This window comes from Xyrauchen texanus, chromosome 20 (genome assembly GCF_025860055.1).
Source record: "Xyrauchen texanus isolate HMW12.3.18 chromosome 20, RBS_HiC_50CHRs, whole genome shotgun sequence".
In the NCBI taxonomy this organism is placed as follows: domain Eukaryota; kingdom Metazoa; phylum Chordata; class Actinopteri; order Cypriniformes; family Catostomidae; genus Xyrauchen; species Xyrauchen texanus.
In genome coordinates, this window is record NC_068295.1 from 3,699,563 (window position 1) to 3,723,613 (window position 24,051).

The 24,051-nt window shown below is 36.0% G+C and overlaps 1 protein-coding gene and 1 long non-coding RNA gene across 2 annotated transcripts in view; both read left to right on the forward strand.

The window, feature by feature from the left end:
• The window catches only part of kcnk12 (potassium channel, subfamily K, member 12), a 41,928-nt gene extending 34,987 nt beyond the window's left edge, over positions 1–6,941 (forward strand). Inside the window, exon 2 of the mRNA XM_052150658.1 lies at positions 6,049–6,941. Coding sequence (XP_052006618.1) covers positions 6,049–6,941 — 893 coding nt within the window. The remainder of the gene's footprint in view (positions 1–6,048) is intronic.
• The window catches only part of LOC127660445 (uncharacterized), a 216,124-nt gene that overhangs the window by 186,305 nt on the left and 5,768 nt on the right, over positions 1–24,051 (forward strand). The gene's annotated exons all lie outside the window — the stretch shown is intronic.

Sequence of the window (24,051 nt, forward strand, 5' to 3'; positions counted from 1 at the left end):
GTTAAGTGCCTTGCTCAAGGACACAATGGTGGTGGCTGTGGGGATCGAACCAGCAACCTTCTGATTACCAGTTATGTGCTTTAGCCCACTACGCCACCACTCCATTGGCAAATTTTAGTTATATTTTAGTTTACTACATTGTATTTTGGATTTGTTATACGCAACGCATAATTTCAATGAATAAAAACAGATTGAATACTGTTCAGAAGACTCTAGATGGTCAATTAAGGGTTAAACTTCGAGTCACATGACACAAGTCCATTTCCATGAAGTGCTCCTACAGACACAGCACCAACAAAAGTGCCTCTGGTAAGAAATCTCTTTAAGTTTCTTCATTGAAACCTGTTTGGATGTAAAGAGTAGAGACTCTAGTTTCGTTTGATACACCGCTTTAAATAAAATCTGTTCATTTTTCACACGTCAGCGTGCTGATAAACATAATGTCCACATACGTGGAAACTTGCACAATATTTCCTCAAAAGTAGTTACTTTCAACTCTAACACATCTGTGTGTCATTTAGCTTCAATTTAATATACATTTTGTTTTATTTTATTTTTTTATCACTGTGCAATACGATTCTATTCATTAACATTAGAAAATGCATTCTTAATTATGTACTGTGTATTATCACATGGGTTCAGACAAAAGCAGACACATGTTGCCTTCAGAGGCTTTATATGGAGTTAGGATGAAAATAAGGTGAATTACGAACTGTTCGGAGAGCAGTGCACAGCACAGGACACTGGAGGTTAGGATAGGAGTGGTGGTGGGGTAGAGGTCTAAACCACAGTACTGGTAAACTGGTAATCAGAAGGTCACTGGTTAGATCCCCACAGCCACCACCACTGTGTCCTTGAGCAAGGCACTTAACTCTAGGTTGCTCCGGGGGGGATTGTCCCTGTAATAAGTGCACTGTAAGTCGCTTTGGATAAAAGTATCTGCCAAATGCATAAATGTAAATGTGGAGGTTAAGTCATCCACTAAATAGGGAGCAAGGGAGCATCCTATAGCTTTCTATGCTGCTAAGTGCATTCAATCCTAAAATTTGACCAAAAGTTCAGTTTCAGGCTGCAGATGATGTCTGGACCACTCAGCATGATGGGATAATGATAATCAGTATAGATTAAGAATTTATAATGATACATTTTATTTTAACATTAACTAAATACATTTTTATCAGCATCTAGTACTTACATAGTAAATAAGAGTCATATAATGTTTTCCTGTTACCATGTTTAATTCAGATTTTGATGCATTATGCACTGCAAAATAAAAACATTTAAAATAATGTCTTAATTAGTATTTTTGTCTTGTTTTCTATTAAAAATGTCTAAAAATGCTTAAAACAAGGTATATTTATTTTAGAGGCAAAATGGCATGAGATATTTATTTATATATATATATATATATATATATATATATATATATATATATATATATATATATATATATAAGACAGAAATATTACAAAATGTAGTAACATTTATGAAAAAATATATAATAATAATCTGCCAATGGGGTAAGAAAAATAAACTTGTTGTCCCTTTGAATTAACTTTATTTTTCTTACCCCATCGGCAGATTATTATTATTATTTTTTTCATAAAGTTTACTAAATTTAGTTAGAATCCTCTGAAAACAAGACTTGTATATATAAATAAATATCTAATGCCATTTTGCCTCTCAAATAATAATATCTTGTTTTAAGCATTTTTAGATATTTTTACTAGAAAACAAGACAAAAATGCTAATTAAGAATTATAATTTTTTTTTTCATAATGTCTACAAATGTAAAATACTGTGTTTCATAGAAATGAGAAAACACAAAAATTGGGTTGCTAAATTGGTTAATAGAGGATAGTTATTAAAATGAGTACTGTAGCATAATCCAATGCTAATGGACAAATGCTAATGAAAATGTTTCAGTTGTATCTTTTCATATCTGCTAAACTCCCCTGAGAATAATTACATCTAATACAATCATTAAACACTTGAGGACACTTTGATTAAAGTGCAGATCTGAGTATGTGATAATGGGAGTGAATAGGAACTTTATTACCTTTGTAATTAGCGCTACCCCGGGGAAAATGTAATTGCTAAGAGATGACTCTTTCATCGCTCTGGAGTCTTAATGACATTCTTACTTATGTTTCAATTAAGTGTCAGCTTTTTCTAAAAATTCTAAAATTCCTTAGGAGAAATTAAAATGGACACAAATGAAATGACAGAACTACAGTAAGATTATAGAGCAGTTCATCTGTATAGCATTACACAGATCGTTTGGAAGAGTTCATGTTGAAACGACTTTGGATTGCAGACTTTGGTATGTTCACAAACCTTGTGCCTCGGTCCTTTGCACCACAAGTGCAACTCTATCAGTTGAGCTACCGTGCAATTGAATCACACTTGGACAAGCTTGTAAATGTAGTTGTTTATGTTATGCGAATGTTGAAATAAGTCTTTCAACATTTGTATAAAGGTTTATATAAACCTCACTCTCTTGCCCTCAAGAGGTGCATTAGCGACTGATGCTAGGGGCTGTAGCCTTTAGCCTCCTTGTTAGCACATCCGCCTCGAGTCCCGTACAGAGCGGGTAGAACGTCATAATGGTGCCGTGACCCGGATAGGAGTGAGGTTTAGGGGAGAGTGTATGGTGGCCAGCTGGTAGATAGCTGTGCAATGTGTAAAAACCTCGTGCTCCTGACCTCAAGAGGCGCACTAACGATGACGCTAGGGGCTGTAGCCTTTAGCCTCCTTGTTAGCACATCCGCCTCGAGTCCCGTACGGAGCGGGTAGAACGTCATAATGGTGCCGTGACCCGGATAGGAGTGAGGTTTAGGGGAGAGTGTATGGTGGCCAGCTGATATATAGCTGTGCAATGTGTAAAAACCTCACTCTCCTGACCTCAAGAGGCGCAATAACGATGACGCTAGGGGCTGTAGTAAGTGTTTATATGTCATAAGATAGCATTGTGTGAGGAACACAATGAAAAGTAAGTGTTTACAAACTGACAATCTGCTGTTTTACTCGTTATTTGTATGAAAGTGAAAAAAAGTCATTGCTGTTGTAGCACCTCTAGTGTTCATTTCACTAGGAAACTGCCACAAAACGTACAACGAGCCACATTAAAACGTTTTAGCAAAAAGTATGTCAGAATTAACGAATGTACGCATGTAATTAATTAAAGTTTAACGTGTACGTTTTTCTTAATCGCGACTAATGCTTTAATACACCATAACGCTTTAACGTTAATCCACCATATACTAGCATGTTACTAGAATTGGTGCTATTTTAGTGCATTTCTATCTTTATACTGCAGAAGGCTTTGTTTGGAAAATATTAATAAGCATTATATTGTTATGCTAAGATGGAAATGAATGCATTTTGACAGGAAAATAAGTATATTTAGAGTCAAATTTCAGCACTTTCAATATCTGCGATTAATCGTGATTAACTACAAAAAATTATGCGATTAATCGCGATTAAAAAAAATTAATCAATTAACAGCAATAATAATAATGTAATTCTTTGAGACCAGGATATTGCATAGTTTCAAGTACAGATACTGAGGTAGTAGAGTATACTGCCACATAAACGGTCCATTGGATTGTTTTCGATTCTTTATACTGAATATTAAATATATAACATCATAAAACAATATTTGGCACAGCCACAAATACAATGTCACAGTTGTATTTCTCCACCAAGGCAGTAACCCTGTTAATCTCTCTGGGCTTGAAATGTTGTGTAAAATCCTGCAGGTTATTTTGGATGTTTCCCTCTGCAGAACTCTGTGCTTCTCTCTTTATGTCCCTAAAGTCTCTTGAGATCTCAGTCTGAAGTCCTGCCTCTGCAAACAGCAAAGAGAATCAATGGTTTGGGGCCGGAGGTAACTGAGCTTTTAATGAGCTGTGTAGCCCCTGGCACACTACACCTCAATGCCCTCTTAACAAGAGCACTCTCAGTGCCAAGCCAGTGTAAAAAAGGAGGACTAATTAAAAAGAGATGAGCCATTAAGAGGTTAGATTTGATTCTGTTCATTTTCTCCTCATAAAGACCTCTAGCTGATTGTGCCATGTGGTTCTATGCCAGAGAGAATAGGCTATATTCAGACAACCTCACTGTGTCTCGCCATCCAAATGAATACTTTTCCGCTCATTGTTATTTTGCTTTATGATTGTGACTGTATTGAAAATATGGAACTTGTGTTTTTTAGATAATAGTTCAGCACAAAGTCTCAGGCTTTTGCACTGTGCACTTCCAGAGTCAAGAAATGTGTTGGGGCCATTGACACTGTACGTGTTTTTGTGTCCATCTGCGCTGTTTCAGTTGTTTTTCAATGGTAATGTATAAACGATGCAACGCGTCTTGCTGTTTTTTTTTTTTCAGGTGTAACAGCGGCCAGCTGATAGATAGCTGTGTAATGTGTATAAACCTCACTCTCTTGACCTCAAGAGGTGCACTAGCGACTGATGCTAGGGGCGTCAAAAAAGACTGTAAAATACACAACAAAAGCATCATAAAAATAATAAATTTTATTCATGCTCTATAATCCAAATCTTTAATCTTTAAACAAAAATGACCCAAACCATAATCAAGGGTTAAATATGAAAGATTCTTAAACATTTTACATTCCTGAAGCTGTAAATAAGTAAAAACATGGACGTTTTAGATGCTATCAAGACATCCATATTGTACATATCAGCTTCTATCCTAGCGTACAAACATATACGTTTAAATGTTAGGTGTGAATACCTACAAATATGAATAAGATCAGGCTGCATGTCAGGTTAGAATAACTTTGTTCTGTTCCATTCTTTGCGCCAGTCTTTTGGTTTGAACGGCAATCGCATTCAGTGTGAACAGCCCCTAACAATACAGAATACTCATATTATTACACTACTTGTTTTTTGTTTTATTGTGGGGATTTTCTCCCCTTTTTCTCCCCAATTTGGAATGACCAATTACCAATGTGCTCTTAGTCCTCGTGGTGGCGTAGTGACTCGCCTGAATCCATGAATCTCAGTTGCATCCGCGTCTGAGACATCAACCCGCGCATCTTATCATGTGGCTTGTTGAGCGTGTTACCACGGAGACATAGCGTGTGTGGAGGCTTCACGCTATTTTCTGTGGCATCCACGCACAACTCACCACACGCCCCACCGAGAGCGAGAACCACAATATAGCGACCACAAGGAGGTTACCCAATGTGACTCTAGCCTCCCTAGCAACCGGGCCAATTTGGTTGCTTAGGAGACCTGGCTGGAGTCACTCAGCACACGCTGGATTCCAACTCGCAACTCCAGGTGTGGCAGTCAGCGTCTTTACTTGCTGAGATACCCAAGCCCCCATTACACTACTTTAACAGTATTGTTATTTGTCACACATTGTATTTTTCATCTTCTCCACACTCTTCTGCAATTAATAGTGTAATCACTATTGGGAACGATATGTGGCAGGCAGGATTGTTGAAGGTCAGGCTTTGTAGGAGTAATAACATTTTCGAGATATCAGCAGTTTTATTAACCATTGCAGTCATGTGATTAGAAGAATGGCCCGAGGTCAAGATACAGTGTTGGCGAAGTCACTAGCTTTACAGTAAATGTTTTCTATCCACAGTCTTTGTGTTCTTGAGTTCAGGTAAGCCCATCAGCTCTGTGTTGACCTGTTTCCTGATATCTCTTACTGTATGAATGTGTGTTTTTCACTCAAGGCCAAACTGTTACAATTTTGGTTGAGTGGATTTTGGTGGTGTTGGTCAGAGGTGGATGAACTTCCAACCTTCACTAAAACAGTGGAATCCATCACAGTCTTCAAAATAAATACAAAATGCTGAAAACATTCCTCTTCCGAGAGCACCTCACAAACGGATAACCTTATAGGGTGAATGTCACAAAGAGTAGCATTACTTTTGAATTGTTTTCTCCCTTGAATGAATCCTTTGCATTGAATAAAAGCAATTGCTAAATGAATATGTAATGGTTTTTCATTCCAGCTGCACGATATAGACATTAATGTTCTAATCAGCTCTTCTGGTCTTTTCTGTAGGCTTTGGTATGACCACTCCTGTCACAGTAGCTGGAAAGGTATTCTTGATATTTTACGGCCTGTTGGGTTGTGCGGCCACCATCCTGTTCTTCAACCTCTTCCTGGAGCGCATCATTACCCTGCTGGCTGTGGTTATGAAGGCTGTACGTCTAAGGCGTATGCGGACCAGCGGTCTTCTCCCGCCGGGGATCTGCCAGGACTTTGCCGCAAGCACCCTGCCTGGCTGGAAGCCCTCCGTCTACCATGTGATGTTGATCCTGGGTTTGTCATCCATTGTGATCTCTTGCTGTGCATCGGCCATGTACACTCCCGTGGAGGGTTGGGCGTACCTGGACTCACTCTACTTTTGCTTTGTCACCTTCAGCACGATTGGTTTTGGGGATTTGGTGAGCAGTCAGAATGCCGCATATGGTTACCAAGGGTTCTACCGGTTGGCCAACTTCCTCTTTATCTTGACTGGTGTATGCTGCATCTACTCTCTCTTCAATGTCATCTCCATCGTTATAAAGCAAGTCCTTAATTGGATGTTGGAGAAAATGAGTTGCTTGTGCTGCCAACGGTGCAACAAAGCAAACGCTTTCTTGGGACGGCGCAACGCCATTCGGCCTGGCTCGCGCCTCAGACGAGGGCGCTTTGGACAAACGCCGGACTCTAAGGAGCCTTGCGATAGTGACACGGAGGGCCGGAGGCTCTCGGGTGAGATGATCTCAATGCGAGACCTAACGGGATCCAATAAGATCTCACTGGCCATCATGCAAAAGCAGCTCTCTGAATCAGCCAACGGATTTCCAAGAACTGTCTGTGGAAGCTCAAGGCAGAACGGCTTTTCTGGTGGCATCGGGGCTCTGGGCATAATGAACAACAGACTGGCAGAAACCAGTGACTCTAGGTAGAAAAGAAACCTTTGCCCTAGCTGGGTAAGAATATCAAGACTAGTAAAAGACTAATTTGGACAGGGAAAGCTCTCCAGTTCACTCTGGAAGTGGAACGACTTGAGTTCACGATTGATTTAGTTTGAATTTGATGACTCTGCCTTGAGCTTGTGTAGAACAGCATGGCATGCATTAACTGTGTAGGATATCCATTAGGATTGGGATTATGTAATCATTAGGATTTTTGGATCGTGACTTGCTACAGCTTGTACTAAGAACGAGTACTAGAAGATGCAAAGCAAGTAAGTGACTTTAAATGATCAAGTAAGTACATCAAAGGCAGCAAACCTTACCTTGAGTACCCAAATGGCATATTCTAGAATTTGTACACAATATTGTACCACATCAGCTAAACCTAAGGAAAGGTCTAGACTTAGACCTGACTTTTCATAGGAGCTGAGTAGTTTTTCTGATCTCAAAATGGAAAAGTAGCATAATTTGTAATCCATTTGGAAAGCATACTCTATTTACAACTATGCATCATCGCTGTGTTACAAACCTACTGACAAGAATATTTGCCAGTTTTTACTTAACTTTAGTTAAGGAGAAATATAGAACAAAATACTTTTTAAGTTGCAAATGAGAACAGTATGCAGATAAGACAAATATACAGTATTAAGAGGTACGCTAACACTTTACAATAAGGTTGTAATGCTAAATTTGTTAGCATAAGTTAATTCATTAGGTATCATGAACTAACAAAGAACAATACTGCTTACGGCATATATTAATCTAAGGGTATGTTCACACTTGGCAGGTTTGGTTCGATTAAAACGAACTCTGGTGCGATTGCTCTGTTAGTGCGGTTCATTTGAACAAGTGTGAACACTGTCACACGATCCTTGTTGCGCTCCAAACAAGTGGACTGAGACCGCCTTAATAGTGGGTCTCGGCCCGCTTCCAAAAAACTCTGGAGCGGTTCGATTGATATATGAACGCAGCATGGATCAAAGACGTCTAAACTGAGTAATAACAGGATGTGATGTCACAAGATGCAACCCTAAAAATCACATGATTTGATAACATAGAAAGAGCGGTAAGAGAAGTGTACGCAAAACAAAATGAGCAAACATGGAGCGATGAGGAGGTAAAGTTCCTTATTAACATTTGGTCCGATGAGCATATTTCCAGCATACAGGAAAAAAACGCACAAAAATGCTCAAGTGTTCAAAATGTTCAGTGATAGGTCAAGCGAAAGTGGGTCCAACCAGCATAATTAGCCCAGCAGCCAGCATTGTTTTGGATGTTTGGCGAGTTCCGTCGCAAAATATACATCGTAAAAGCTGTCCAATCAGATTGTGACCTTATCCTTATGCCTTTTGTTTTGTATCTTTAGCTTCGGTGTTAAAAATATGAGTGTGAACGCTAAGCGAACCAGGACTAAATGTATAATTTTCTTTTTTGGTCGGGAACAAGAGAACCGAACTACAAGTGTGAACACACCCTTAATTAAAAAATCCGTGAACGGTATGGAAAATTGCTTATGTTCCTCATTTGTAAATTGCTTAAAAGTGTCTGCTTAATGACTACATGTCAGCTAAACGTTCAAAAATACCCACTGTTTCAAAAATATAGCCACAATACATAAACAAAATGCATGTTATCATGGTTTTAGCGCTATAAAATCACTTGCTAACCTTTTCTGTGTAAAATGATATCCAATTTTACAACTTTGTTGCCATGATGACATAAAGCTGTAAACACAAGTTTTAACAGAAGTATTAATGTAAGTGCTTTTATAAAATTAGTAGCTTCACGTTTCTACTGTTTTAAATTGGCCCCATGCACTTCCATTGTAAGTGCCTCAATGTAACCCTAAATGTTAAAATAGGAGCACAAACGCTACAACGCAGATTCAAACAACTTTACAACTCTTTACAAATAAAACACAAATTTTAACTGAATAATTAAAGCTGATGTAATTTATGGGACACTAGCACCACTGAATGGAATTGCCAAAAAAATAAAAGAGCCTAGTTTCATGAAACTTATATAAGCATTGCAACTTTTTTGCCAAATGGAAATTACGTGCTTCATAACATGTTTGGCTGCACTTTTCAATGAAATGTCCAGCAGGGTGCGCCAGAACGGAGTGAAATTAGGTTGTTATGGTGAACTTTAGATGGAGGTTTTGATAAAACGTACATCCCTGACCTAAAACTGTAACCTAAACCTAAGCAATAGAGAAAGGAGAGTTTATCAAAACAGACATCCTTACCCTTAACCAACACCTAACATTAACCAATAGTGTTTTAAAATGCGAATGCTGAATGAAAAGCACATTTTCTGAAGCAACCATGTTAATTTGTGTCACTTCTGTCTCTGCCGTGCTTGAGTTCTTTTGTGGTTTTGAAGGCGGTCCTCCGAGTCCAAAGTCCAACACACTGAGGTGTGCTACCGTGCAAGATAATCATATTGGAATAAGTGTATGTAGGTGGATCTGTAATACAAGCGTTGAAATTGATAATTTTTGAAAAGATGCGTTAGAGTAAAAGTGTCTCGGTATCATAACATAACAACGTCTGAGTGAGAGAAAAATAAGTGTTTATAAAATCATATTCAGACATTGTCATGACATGATTTGATTGAAAGTGAAGAAAACACACAGTTGTTTTAGCGCCTCTAGTGTTAATTTCACCTGGAAACTGCAGGGAATTGTACCTGAAGACACGTATAACATGTTAAGCAAACATGTATATAGAGTCACGTTTTCACTATGAGATCAGGTTTTCAAAACACCTTTTCAAATACAACCCTCATCTTTTTGCTCACACCATTTTTTGAGTAATGTTGTTGGAGTGGGTTTAAACAGGTCACTTGAAACAAACACAGGAATTTTCATAGCACCACAGAGACACAGTGTTTACAGTTTTTGAGAAAATTATTCTATGAATTGCTTACTCATAGTTGTCTATTAAGTTGGGATAGAAGAAATATTTGAACACTGAAAAAGTTACATACTTCAGCTTTAATGTAAGTGCTTTTATACAATTTTAAGCTTCATATTTCTGCCTTTAAACCCTTAAAAATTGGCCCCATTCACTTCCATTGAAAGTGCCTCACTGTAACCTCGATTCTTTTAATAAAACAAAAATTGAAATTATTATTATTTTTTTGTGGTAATCAACATTATGCCAGAAAATGCTATTGATTGAGCTTGACTTGTGTTGAACCTGGAATACTCCTTTAACAACAAATACAACCTTATTGTAAAGAGTTACAGATTACAGTAAGTTTATAAAGTTTCCTTTTGTAGAACTAGTTGTGTAAACCAGGGCACTCTCTTTAAATAAGTCTGTGACTCAAAATTGGCTAACTTGGTAATGATATGAACAAAATTATCATTAGCTGATAGTTCAAACAGATCATTAGTGTTATAGCGACTTCAATAAAAACAAACAATTTGCCATTGAGGGGCTTAACAAGAACTCGTCCAAAATGTCTGCATCTTCTTTCTTTATTTAATGGTCATCCAACATGCAAAGATTTGTTGCAATTAAAAGCATGAATTCAGATGATTGGCGTTATTAAAAGACATTTGTGATACCTTGAAACATTTAATACGTGCTCCCAGCTCACCCCTTTCCTCCTTGCTACACATACAACCACAGGTATTTTTAAACCTGGCTAATCAATGATACACCCTGATCCCGTCACATGACATTTAGAAATGTAAACGGACATAACACTGTTTACATGGCTCCTACATTTAGTACTAACTAATAGTACTGTCTAATGGTACTTACTGCTTTCTTAGTATTTTTTCAGTATCACCAAATGACGCAAAGTTTATAGAAATTGCTCCAGTTAAATCACTTTTTCTTTCCCCCATCTGTATTATTGTATAACCCATTGCTTCAATTAACTGGCTCTCTTGCAAGTAATAAACACTGGGTTACACCATATTCAGCTTAGTTAATGGGAGCATCAGCAAAGCAGTTTTGTTGTGTCATGCCACTTTCTTGCAGTGTAGATAACATGTTAAGGCTAGGGTATACTTTGTTTTTCTTCGTGGCGTTCTGTGTCACACACAGGCAAGCGTTCAGCCTTTCAAAGCATCCTCTTTAAACCGTAAGCCCATACGGATGCGTGTCCATGCACACTACGACTGCTTTGCGAGGTCTGCAGCTGTGTGGGACTCTTTAGGAAGAGTCTGCCACATTCATTGGTGCTATCGGGATGGGTAAAACACCCCAAACACAAAATCATTTTTATAAGAGAGCGTATTATTGTACCCTTTAAAATCAGCGTTACTGTCGATAGTGCCATTGCTTGAAAAATTCGGCTGAGGGTTTTACACCCTCGAAGTAATGAGATACTAATGAGCTCAGCAACAGAACTTCAAAGGTAAATTTTGTTGTTCCCCAAAGTGGCGAGATGAGGAGGAGATGGAGGGATGGAATGAGGCAGAGAGAAGAGTAAACGAGAATAAAGTGAAGAACCCCCAAGAGAAAAGATGAGCCATCTATCAGCGCAGAACAAGACTTCCAGTGGAGCTCAAAGCGCTCATCTGCCAGACCTCTGCACACCAAATGTTTGTTATACCATATTATTAATATTAATAACCTATTATTAACAGTTTCCGCAGGCTTAGGCAAACACCCTTGGATGGTGTTGGCTAAACATGTCTCTGACATAGAGCTGAGTAGCACATCATGCCTGTTATATAAAAAGGAAGATCTGTTTTTATAAAACGTCACTGAGAACGAAATGTGATAAAAACATATATTTTTTAGATTCAGTTTCATGCATACTATAAGGTTTGACACAGTGTGTTTACATGTACAGTCTTACACTGATTATGTTTAATAAACTGACAATGTCATGTAAACTGTGTCCATAAATTGGACAAAGGCCATGATTTAAAGCTGAAGTATGTCATTTCTGCACCACTAGCGCCACTCAAATGAAATTGCAAAAACAAACATTGTATTCTGAATATGTCCCCATCTGCTATTGGTCAAAGAAATTGATAGCCCCGCCCCCAACTCACGCCTTTAGTCAAGACGGGTCGCTCAAAACAAACAGAGGTATTTTCATAGTGCCACAGAGACACAGTGTTTACATTTTTCAAGACAATTAACCTATGATATTTTCCCTGCATATTAAGCTGGGATAGGTGAAATTATTTAACACTGAAAAAGTTACACACTTCAGCTTTCATTTTTGTGAATTCTCCAATTTCGCTTGGATGTAGAACCCTTTAGGGTTTAGTAAGCATGTTCAGTGTGCACACATCGGACAGTATGGTGTCAATACTGAAGAAGAAAAACCAATCATTTCAAAATCTCAAATAAATAATGGAGTTTGCATTGTTGGTTTATTGATTTGCATGCCCAAAAATGAAAATTCTGCCCTACTTTACTCACAATCATGAGTTCCATACCTGTATGATTTTTTTAAGCTAAGCCAATAGTACATGAACGTGTGCTACTTTGAACAAGCTTCTCAGATAGTGCTCATAAACACGCCACGGACGTCAAGATTTTCACTGCAAAATGTCTTAAATGGCCGGTTGTTTCTCAACAAAACCTTTCATATGGAAATTGACACAGGAGTCGCAGGGACTACTACAATGATACCTTTGGGTCCTTTTTTAAGCTTTAAAGTGAGGCAATATCTGCTGCCCTCATATGGAAAAGACAGCCTCCGATATTCATTGAAACTGTTCTGCATAAGACTGAAGTCATCATCCTTTGAAACAATATATATATATATATATATATATATATATATATATATATATATATATATATATACACTCACCTAAAGGATTATTAGGAACACCTGTTCAATTTCTCATTAATGCAATTATCTAATCAACCAATCACATGGCAGTTGCTTCAATGCATTTAGGGGTGTGGTCCTGGTCAAGACATTCTCCTGAACTCCAAACTGAATGTCAGAATGGGAAAGAAAGGTGATTTAAGCAATTTTGAGCGTGGCATGGTTGTTGGTGCCAGACGGGCCGGTCTGAGTATTTCACAATCTGCTCAGTTACTGGGATTTTCACGCACAACCATTTCTTGGGTTTACAAAGAATGGTGTGAAAAGGGAAAAACATCCAGTATGCAGCAGTCCTGTGGGCTGAAAATGCCTTGTTGATGCTAGAGGTCAGAGGAGAATGGGCCGACTGATTCAAGCTGATAGAAGAGCAACTTTGCCTGAAATAACCACTTGTTACAACCGAGGTATGCAGCAAAGCATTTGTGAAGCCACAACACTCACAACCTTGAGGCGGATGGGCCACAACAGCAGAAGACCCCACCGGGTACCACTCATCTCCACTACAAATAGGAAAAAGAGGCTACAATTTGCAAGAGCTCACCAAAATTGGACAGTTGAAGACTGGAAAAATGTTGCCTGGTCTGATGAGTCTCGATTTCTGTTGAGACATTCAGATGGTAGAGTCAGAATTTGGCGTAAACAGAATGAGAACATGGATCCATCCTCTGAGGGCTACTTCCAGCAGGATAATGCACCATGTCACAAAGCTCGAATCATTTCAAATTGGTTTCTTGAACATGACAATGAGTTCACTGTACTAAAATGGCCCCCACAGTCACCAGATCTCAACCCAATAGAGCATCTTTGGGATGTGGTGGAACGGGAGCTTCGTGCCCTGGATGTGCATCCCACAAATCTCCATCAACTGCAAGATGCTATCCTATCAATATGGGCCAACATTTCTAAAGAATGCTTTCAGCACCTTGTTCCATTGAATCAATGCCACGTAGAATTAAGGCAGTTCTGAAGGCTGAAAGGGGGTCAAACACAGTATTAGTATGGTGTTCCTAATAATCCTTTAGGTGAGTGTATATATATATATATATATATATATATATATATATATATATATATATATATATATATATATATATTTATTTTTATTTTTTGGGTGAACTATTGCTTTAAATTCAACATGAAGCCATTTGCAACCCGTTTTACCTCCATAATCTGACATATTTCCGAATGTAACAGGATATTGAAAAAATTATGTTTGTATTATTGTTCTTTGGAATAACATGCACCAATGAATTGTGCACCATAAGACCGTGGATACACAATAAATATTAAGAAAGGTCAATAGGTTCAACTTTAAATGTAATGTTGAAATGATCAGCATTTCATTGTACATGTAAACACACTCCGTAGAAGTGCACCTCGGTTCTATGGCGGACAGTAATGAATTATTATCCTCAATCCTCAAGACTTTTACCAAATGATTTGATTTCCCAAATCAAACAAATTTACCAAACTATGACCGCAAGCACACAAAAGGAAATATAAAAGAGCAAGATGAAGAATTGCAGTAGAAGCTTGTCTTGTAGCATTTGAAAATATAGCAGATAGAAACAGATGCCAGTGTGGTGCAAATGGACCAGCGTAGTAAAATCCTGACATGGTGACTGAGAAGAGAAGACAATAGTCTCCTGGGTCTGAAAAGGCAGCAGTTGCATTAGATTGCTCTATCCTGCTGATCTCTGCCAAGCTCTCTCCTGCACCACAGAACAACATCTTGCGTTATTAGCTCGCTAACTGCAGACTGCATTAACAAACAAATGCACAAAAACACACATATACACTTATATATTTTTTTTTCTTGTTTTCCATGAATATTAAAACAAGATGCATTTACTTGAGAGGTGAAATTAAATTGGATATTAAGTCTTGTTTTCAGATAAATCCAATTAAATTAAAATAAATTTGTGCTTAAACAAGAAAAAAAATATTTGCTAATGGGGAAAAAATTTAAAAAGTTTATTTTTCTTAATCCACTGACAAATATTTTTTTCTTATAAGCATAAACCTCAATAAATTATGTTAGATTTCTCTTTAAACAAAACATAAAATACTATATCAAGTTTCACTCTTAAGTTTTGTATCCCCTCATAATAGTTTTGCATCCCTAGCTATAAATTAACCATGGTTTTACTACAGTAACCATAGTAAAAAATGCAGTATAAGTTTATCATGGTTTTACTACAGTAACCATAGTGATAAATGCAGTATAAGTTTACCATGGTTTTACTACAGTAGCCATAGTAAAAAATGCAGTATACATTTACCACGGTTTTACTACAGTAGCCATAGTAAAAATTGCAGTATACATTTACCACGGTTTTACTACAGTAGCCATAGTAAAAATTGCAGTATACATTTACCACGGTTTTACTACAGTAACCATAGTAAAAATTGCAGTATACATTTACCACGGTTTTACTACAGTAACCATAGTAAAAATTGTAGTATACATTTACCACGGTTTTACTACAGTAGCCATAGTAAAAATTGCAGTATACATTTACCACGGTTTTACTACAGTAGCCATAGTAAAAATTGCAGTATACATTTACCACGGTTTTACTACAGTAACCATAGTAAAAATTGCAGTATACATTTACCACGGTTTTACTACAGTAACCATAGTAAAAATTGTAGTATACATTTACCACGGTTTTACTACAGTAGCCATAGTAAAAATTGCAGTACACATTTACCACAGTTTTACTACAGTAACCATAGTAAAAATTGTAGTATACATTTACCACGGTTTTACTACAGTAGCCATAGTAAAAATTGCAGTACACATTTACCACAGTTTTACTACAGTAGCCATAGTAAAAATTGCAGTATACATTTACCACAGTTTTACTACAGTAGCCATAGTAAAAATTGCAGTATACATTTACCACAGTTTTACTACAGTAACCATACAGTTTTACAGTTTTATAGTAAAAATTGTAGTATACATTTACCACGGTTTTACTACAGTAGCCATAGTAAAAATTGCAGTATACATTTACCACAGTTTTACTACAGTAACCATAGTAAAAATTGCAGTATACATTTACCACGGTTTTACTACAGTAACCATAGTAAAAATTGCAGTATACATTTACCACGGTTTTACTACAGTAACCATAGTAAAAATTGCAGTATACATTTACCACGGTTTTACTACAGTAGCCATAGTAAAAATTGCAGTATACATTTACCACGGTTTTACTACAGTAGCCATAGTAAAAATTGCAGTATACATTTACCACGGTTTTACTACAGTAGCCATAGTAAAAATTGCAGTATACATTTACCACGGTTTTACTACAGTAGCCATAGTAAAAATTGCAGTATACATTTACCACGGTTTTACTACAGTAGCCATAGTAAAAATTGCAGTATACATTTACCACGGTTTTACTACAGTAACCATAGTAAAAATTGTAGTATACATTTACCACGATTTTACTACAGTAACTAGATTTCATCTATGGTATTTGTAGTAAAACTATAACCACAAAATGTACCATGGTGAAACCATAGTAATAATACAGGAGAGCTAAACTATTGTAATAAAAATCATAATATCGTGGTTACTAATGGTTTTACCACAAATACTATAGTTCAACTATGGTGACTTTAGTAAATCCATGGTTAATTGTGTAAAAGGATATATATTTTATGTGAAACAAAACCACATTTTATGTGCAGCTAGCTTGGCTAACATTAGCTTAGCCTTGTGCAGTTCACTGTAGTGTTATTATGGATCTTCCTAATTTAATCTAAATGAACGATTCTGTAAATAGCGTGCAGCAGAGGCGCAGTGCCTCTAAAGAGTAGAAACATTTCAGACTTTTTGCATATTGCAAAGCGAACTGTAAAGATTACTGTATTTAAGTTGCGGCTCTTGTTTATAACATAAAACCTCAGGTAGTTCAATCTTCTAATGTAGTTTTATGCATGCTACTATGGTAAAGCCATTCCAGAGGCACTTATATCTCTTATAGATCTATTTTTATATTCAAATATATACAGTAAATTTATTAGATCTGACAGTTATTGTGTTCTAGGAACAACAGACTTGGTTAATCATGCTTTAAATGTAAAAGACATATGCTTTACATCAAATACGTTTTATTTAACTCGGTACATCAAGAACTGAACATTTCATCGTACATGAATGATGTGCATTTAAGAGAGAGTTTGGGGACGCAGCTAACAATGCAATGGAATTGCACCAAACAGACAAACAGAGTCTTGAGAGACAAATAGCAAGTTTTGGGAGGGACAACCATATTTGAAAGAGCCTTTGAAAGACATTTTTAAATTAGACATATTTAAGATTAAGTAAGTGCGCTTAAAATGCTTGCATGGCTCGATAATTGCCTTATTTTGTTCCTCATCCATGTAACAATAATGTAAATCTTATTTATTCTGTACAGTAAATCTTTTGCATTTTGCAAAATGTGTCTCCATTGATTCCAATGGATCTAACTGAACTAAAGTCTTCCAATTTCCCGTTTTCAGTTTGGAGGCCTGGGAATTACTCAGTTGTATATATATTTACTTATATTTTTTGTAGCCCCCGAAACTGACTAAACTAACTCGTCCATCATGTTTCAGAGTTTCGCTCAGCACCTTTGTTTTGGTCCAACAGCAATATAAAGCCAAACAAGTCCAAGTGGCCAAGGTTGCTGATTTTTATGGTGGTATATATGCTGGAAACCAGGTTTAGATTAGGTCAATGCTGAAAAATGTTCATGACTCACAGCATTAAATGTCACACACATTATAGAATGACGTATTGAGGTTATTATGTCATTTAAAGGTTGATGGAAAGCTAAGTGGAGAACAAGTATCTGACATTTGCAGTTGTGTGTTTGTCACTGGCCTGTTCAAAATCAAATTGAAAAGGTTGTTAGTGCCTGTCAAGAAGACCTGAAAAGTTCTTCCTTTTCTGTGTTTCAACTTAGATTTGAGTTTTGTGTGACTGCAATGGCAGAAAATATTCAGAAAGTATCTTTAAAAAGACACTTGACACCCACATCAGATTTTCTCATTTAGATGTCCATTTCAGGCTGTTAAACTGTTGACATGAATTTTCATAAATGTTATATTTTTAGAAATATTCCTCATCAGTATGCAAGTTGGGACGAATGGAATATACTTTCGCCTACTCTCTCTTTCTCACATTGACTCTTTCTTCTTTTCTCTTCTTTCCATTTTTTCCTCTCCTCTGTTTTTGTTGAAACTTGCATGTAAGGAATCCGTCAGATTTGTTCATAATCTGATTTAGGGGCAAATCACATGAAAACATTTTAACCCTAAAATCAAAAAAAAAAAAAAATACAAGTACATTTTGCATATAAGATTAAGCTTAATTGGGTGATTCTCACCAAACATGTCAAGAAAATGTCCAGGTCATATTTAACCCAAATTAATAAAATAAAATATAAAAAAAGATAAAAAGAAATAACATTTTGCAGAAAGAAAATGAAGGCTACATTTAGGCCACTTAATATTTTTTGCATTGTGACATTATTTGCATCAGGAAGACTCGCAGACTTGAGTGAAATGTAAAATGACATTTATTTGATGAATATAAAACAGAAATGTAATGTCTCTCTTTGGCGTAAACCCCGTCTGGCGGTCCGAAGAAGTTGTACTCGGAACCGCCATATCCTGCCGGAGATAGGAGGCAGGGCGAGGAGCCTACCCCCCTGCAGCACAGGACTCAACAGGTGGTGGTGGGGTGGAGGAGGTTGCCATGTCAGCACACTGAAACAGCAATGTGATAGATTCTGAGCAGATTATAAAGCAACGGCTTACATGTGATTGGCTTGGAGTTACACCGCTAATGGTGCGATGATGTACAGCTGCTAGTCTTCCCGCTAGAACAACGCTGCGCTTACATTTTCAGGGCACTTAAAGGTGCTTTAAGTGGGTTTTTTTTCATGGAAAGGTATGTCAAAAATATTCCTACTCCCTGAAAGATATCACTGAAATAAGTGCCGTATATCTCACCGGTCTCTGTGACAGCTCTAGACACAAAAATGTGTCCATGGGCCACGTCTCTGACCCTTTCGAACTGCCAATCATTTTCCACGTTCTCATAGTATTCAGCTTGTTAATGAGGCTTACTGCCATTTTTATGCCATGTTGCTCATAACAGTTGTCAGTCGAGGGCGCTATTTTTCTGCTCTTGTTTTTAACAACTATTTGTCAACAACTATGATGTCGGCCTCAATAAAGCTCATTTGGTATCTTTGGAGGTCGGGGTTTTGGAAAGTGGGGGCATGGCTAATTTAACGACTCAGTCTCGTGGAAGTAGAACAGCAAAAAGTCCTTACAGCACCTTTAAACACATTTTGCCATTCAATTCTCATTCCATGATGCGTCTCTGTTCTACTATTGCAAAGATGAAACATAATTAACATAATACATAATTGTTTTTACTATATTGCTTTTGAAAGATGCTGTTATACAATATTTTTTTTAATGTAATTTAGCAAAAAAGAAAGGCAGTATCAAGAAAGTACTAGTATGATGTAAATACTTAACAATTTAAATAATATATATTTATATAAAATTATAAAAATTCTTCATATATTGGTACTGAGAATTGAGGGGTAAAATGTGCTTAAGTGCCCTGAAAATAATGGGCTTTATTTTCATGAGTGCCAAAGCGCAGGACTACGCGCTACGACTGTGCGCAAGGTCTTATTAAATTTTCGTGAGAGCACTAAATCTTAGTGCAATTTTCATGCCAGTGTCAAAGCGCATGTGGGCGTTGGAGGGAGTGTGGTGTGGTGTCTATTGAATATAAATGAAGTAGCGCAAAGCGCAGTTTGTTATTTATAAAAAGGGCGTTGTGCTAACATGTTTCAATACCACCTCTTAACTCAGCGCTAAGTCCAAATTCAGTTCTTGCATTTGCAGTTTGGAGATTTCACCAGCAGGTGGTTATAAAGTTCATGTCCAAACTCTTAAAATATAGTGGAACATCAAATTAAGTCCCTGACCATCACTGTCTTAGCCATTTTATGGCTTATTTTTCAATTATTATAATTTTCACACCTCTAATTTATTTTGGTATTATTTCTCCCATTGTTGTTTTAAGTCACTGCAAAAAGGGCCAAAGAAGTTAGACAGAGTAAAATGTTTTACTTTACTTTTACTTTACATTTTTATTATATTTTAATTTAGTTTGAAGTGTAATTTGAATTTACAAATATATTTGGTTTATTTTGTTTTAGCACATGTTTGCATGCAAATACCAAAACTTCATGGCCATGCCCATTGATTTTGAGCAATGCGTTGCGCTTAATATCTTAAAATAGGAGCCAAAGTTACAAAGTTAAAATCTTACTGTAAAAATAGGATTTATTTTCTTATTTGTTTGTTTTGTAAAATAGGGCTAGGACATTTTCTTGACTGAATTTTTTTATTTTACAACATGGTGAATTTATGGTGATTTTTATTACTGTAATTGTTTTATTTTTATTTAAATCATCATAAATTATTATGGTACAAAAAACACTACTACACTATAGAAATAATATACAATTTAGATTATATTTAAAAAATGTATATTTTTATTAAAATAACGAGAATGGCTACAGTAATGAGAATTTGGGGGCACAATGTTCCAAATTGTCATGAAAATAGTGTCACAATGTCTTAATGATCCTAAAAATAGGCAACATTTTCTAATTTCTTTGTTTTGGATTGAAATATGACACAGACATGTTCTGGACTGGTTTAATGAGATGCTTTGTTCGAAATTTATGATGAAATTCAAATAAAAATGTAGTCTAGTTCAAGCGCTGGTTAAGAAAACTGGCTTAAATGACCCTTTAGTACGTTGGCACTTTCGTCACCCATGTTGTGCGAATACTTCCAATGATATATCATTATGTTTCTCTGTAATCTAGACCTGGTTGCCAGAGTATTTATTTTGTTCATCTTTATTCCAAATTGATCCTTGTTCCATGTTGGCTGCATCGTGATGTACCATTGATTGACCATGTGCAAATGATTTCTGGTTGCAAGTTGCACATTTATAACAATGATTGTACATTTATATTTATTTAAAAAAAAAAGATGATATCTAAAGGAGTCATGCATATAGGAAATTAAAATCTATTCTAAGAAACTCTGTTGGTTTCCTTGTGTCTTTCATGATGCAGGTAATGAAGGTTTGTATCTGCACATGTTGCCATCTGTTATTCATGTTGTTGAAGTTGAACTGTGACATTGTGACTTAAGCATTTCAGAAAGTGAACAACAACAACAACATAACACCTCTGCTCCAAATCCTAGTGAGCTGCCCAGATAGACAGAATGTTAAAGGGAGCATAAGCACTCCTTAAGTAAAGGCTGTTCTAAAAGGTAAGCAACAACATTAAAAATGTATTTATTTATTTTTTATTGGCCAAATTGTTGAAACATTCTAACATCAAACTATTGAAAGTTTTTAATTAAGTTTCATTGAAGTATAATAATAATTAAAAAAAAACATATCCTTACAAAAAGTAAACATTACTTTCACTATAGTAAACCTGCAGTACCCAAATTACAATAATTTTGCAATAAGAACCATAGTTTTAAAAACAATTGGACATTTTACCATTGTGTTACTATAGTAAAACTAAAAACTATAGTTTTTACCATATAATCTATATAACTCTAGTTACTGTAGTAAAATCATGGTAAATTGTGTGTTTTTTGTTTTAGTACAAATACCATAAAATAGCTCAATTTACCACAGATACCGTAATATAACTCAATTTACTGTAGTAAAATCATGGTAAATTGTGTGGTTTTCGTTTTACTACAGATACCGTAATATAACTCAATTTACTGTAGTAAAATCATGGTAAATTGTGTGGTTTTCGTTTTACTACAGATACCGTAATATAACTCAATTTACTGTAGTAAAATCATCGTAAATTGTGTGTTTTCGTTTTACTACAGATACCGTAATATAACTCTAGTTACTGTAGTAAAATCATGGTAAATTGTGTGTTTTCGTTTTACTACAGATACCGTAATATAACTCAATTTACTGTAGTAAAATCATGGTAAATTGTGTGTTTTCGTTTTACTACAGATACCGTAATATAACTCTAGTTACTGTAGTAAAATCATCGTAAATTGTGTGTTTTCGTTTTACTACAGATACCGTAATATAACTCATTTTACTGTAGTAAAATCATGGTAAATTGTGTGTTTTCGTTTTACTACAGATACCGTAATATAACTCTAGTTACTGTAGTAAAATAATCGTAAATTGTGTGTTTTCGTTTTACTACAGATACCGTAATATATCTCTTTACTGTAGTAAAATCATCGTAAATTGTGTGTTTTCGTTTTACTACATATACCGTAATATAACTCAATTTACTGTAGTAAAATCATGGTAAATTGTGTGTTTTTGTTTTACTACAGATAACGTAATATAACTCTATTTACTGTAGTAAAATCATGGTAAATTGTGTGTTTTCGTTTTACTACAGATACCGTAATATAACTCTAGTTACTGTAGTAAAATCATGGTAAATTGTGTTTTCGTTTTACTACAGATAACGTAATATATCTCTTTACTGTAGTAAAATCATGGTAAATTGTGTGTTTTCGTTTTACTACAGATACCGTAATATAACTCAATTTACTGTAGTAAAATCATCGTAAATTGTGTGTTTTCGTTTTACTACAGATACCGTAATATAACTCAATTTACTGTAGTAAAATCATCGTAAATTGTGTGTTTTCATTTTACTACAGATACCGTAATATAACTCAATTTACTGTAGTAAAATCATGGTAAATTGTGTGTTTTCGTTTTACTACAGATACCGTAATATAACTCTATTTACTGTAGTAAAATCATCGTAAATTGTGTGTTTTCGTTTTACTACAGATACCGTAATATAACTCTAGTTACTGTAGTAAAATCATCGTAAATTGTGTGTTTTCGTTTTACTACAGATACCGTAATATAACTCAATTTACTGTAGTAAAATCATGGTAAATTGTGTAGTTTTTGTTTTACCACAGATACCGTAATATAACTCAAGGTAATGTACATTATGGTACATTTTGTGGTTAAGATTCTTTTTACAAATATCATAATGTAACTGTAGTTAGTAACTGTTACTGTAGTAAAATTATGGTACATTTTGTGGTTAAAGTGTTGCTACTTATACCATAGTTGAACTCTAGTTACTGAAGTTAAACCATTGTACATTTTGTGGTTACTATTGGTTTACTAGAAATATCATATCAACTATGTTTGTTGTAGTGAAACCATGATTAATTTACATTATGGACAAAAAATATTGTGAGAAAATTCAAAAGTATTTCAGAAAATAAATGTCTCCCTGTCTTTAAGGGTCTCCGTGCTATCGAGATACTTAAAGAGATCTTATTTGTTATTTTTCTTTCTTAGAGCATCCCAAATGAGCTACTTGTGAGGTTCCATGACAGTTTGCAAGAGGCAACTTGTCCACTCTGCAATGTTTTTCCCGAATCACAATCTTGTGTGTGGCATGTCAAGCAACATTATGTATCTGGCTGTCTTGTGTGCACACAAACACACACGTTGAAGACCTTTCCTTGTCTGACTGTACCGTTTGTCTGCTTGACTGAGCATGCCAGCTGATATTCATTAAAAGTGAAGGAGTGTTCAACTCTGAAACCTCCCTTGTCACCACTGAACAAATAGTTTTTCTACAATGACTGAGGTTGTGATCCCTGCGAAGAAGAACACAGCATTGACTAGCCCTAAACAGATTACAACCAGTCCCACACAACATGAATAATTATGGCCTGTTCAAGCCGATAGGTCATTTGTGGGCTTACATTGAACGGAGATACCATGAGTAGGAAAATATAATGTTGGCGTTTATCTGCCTGACAAAATTTCTCCTCCTCCATCTTTGAGCAAGCATCATTATAAAGTCGATGTAATGCGATGTACATCTTGCTGTTGTCAGAATACTGTAATTATAAAGACAAAAACAAGGGCTGTATTTGCATCAGACAATGAGATTAATCTAATCCCTGCATACACTGCAGAAGACATTGCACAGAATAATAATATGGATGGTTGAATTTAATATTTGGCATGCACCAATTATTGTTAATTATACACAGGAAAACGTCATGGTTACTGTTGTAACCTCCGTTCCCCGAGGGAAGGAACGAGACGTTGTGTCGAATGAAGTGACACAAGGGGTCTTCCTGGGACGCCAAACATACCTCTGAACTTGAGAAAAGGCCAATGTCA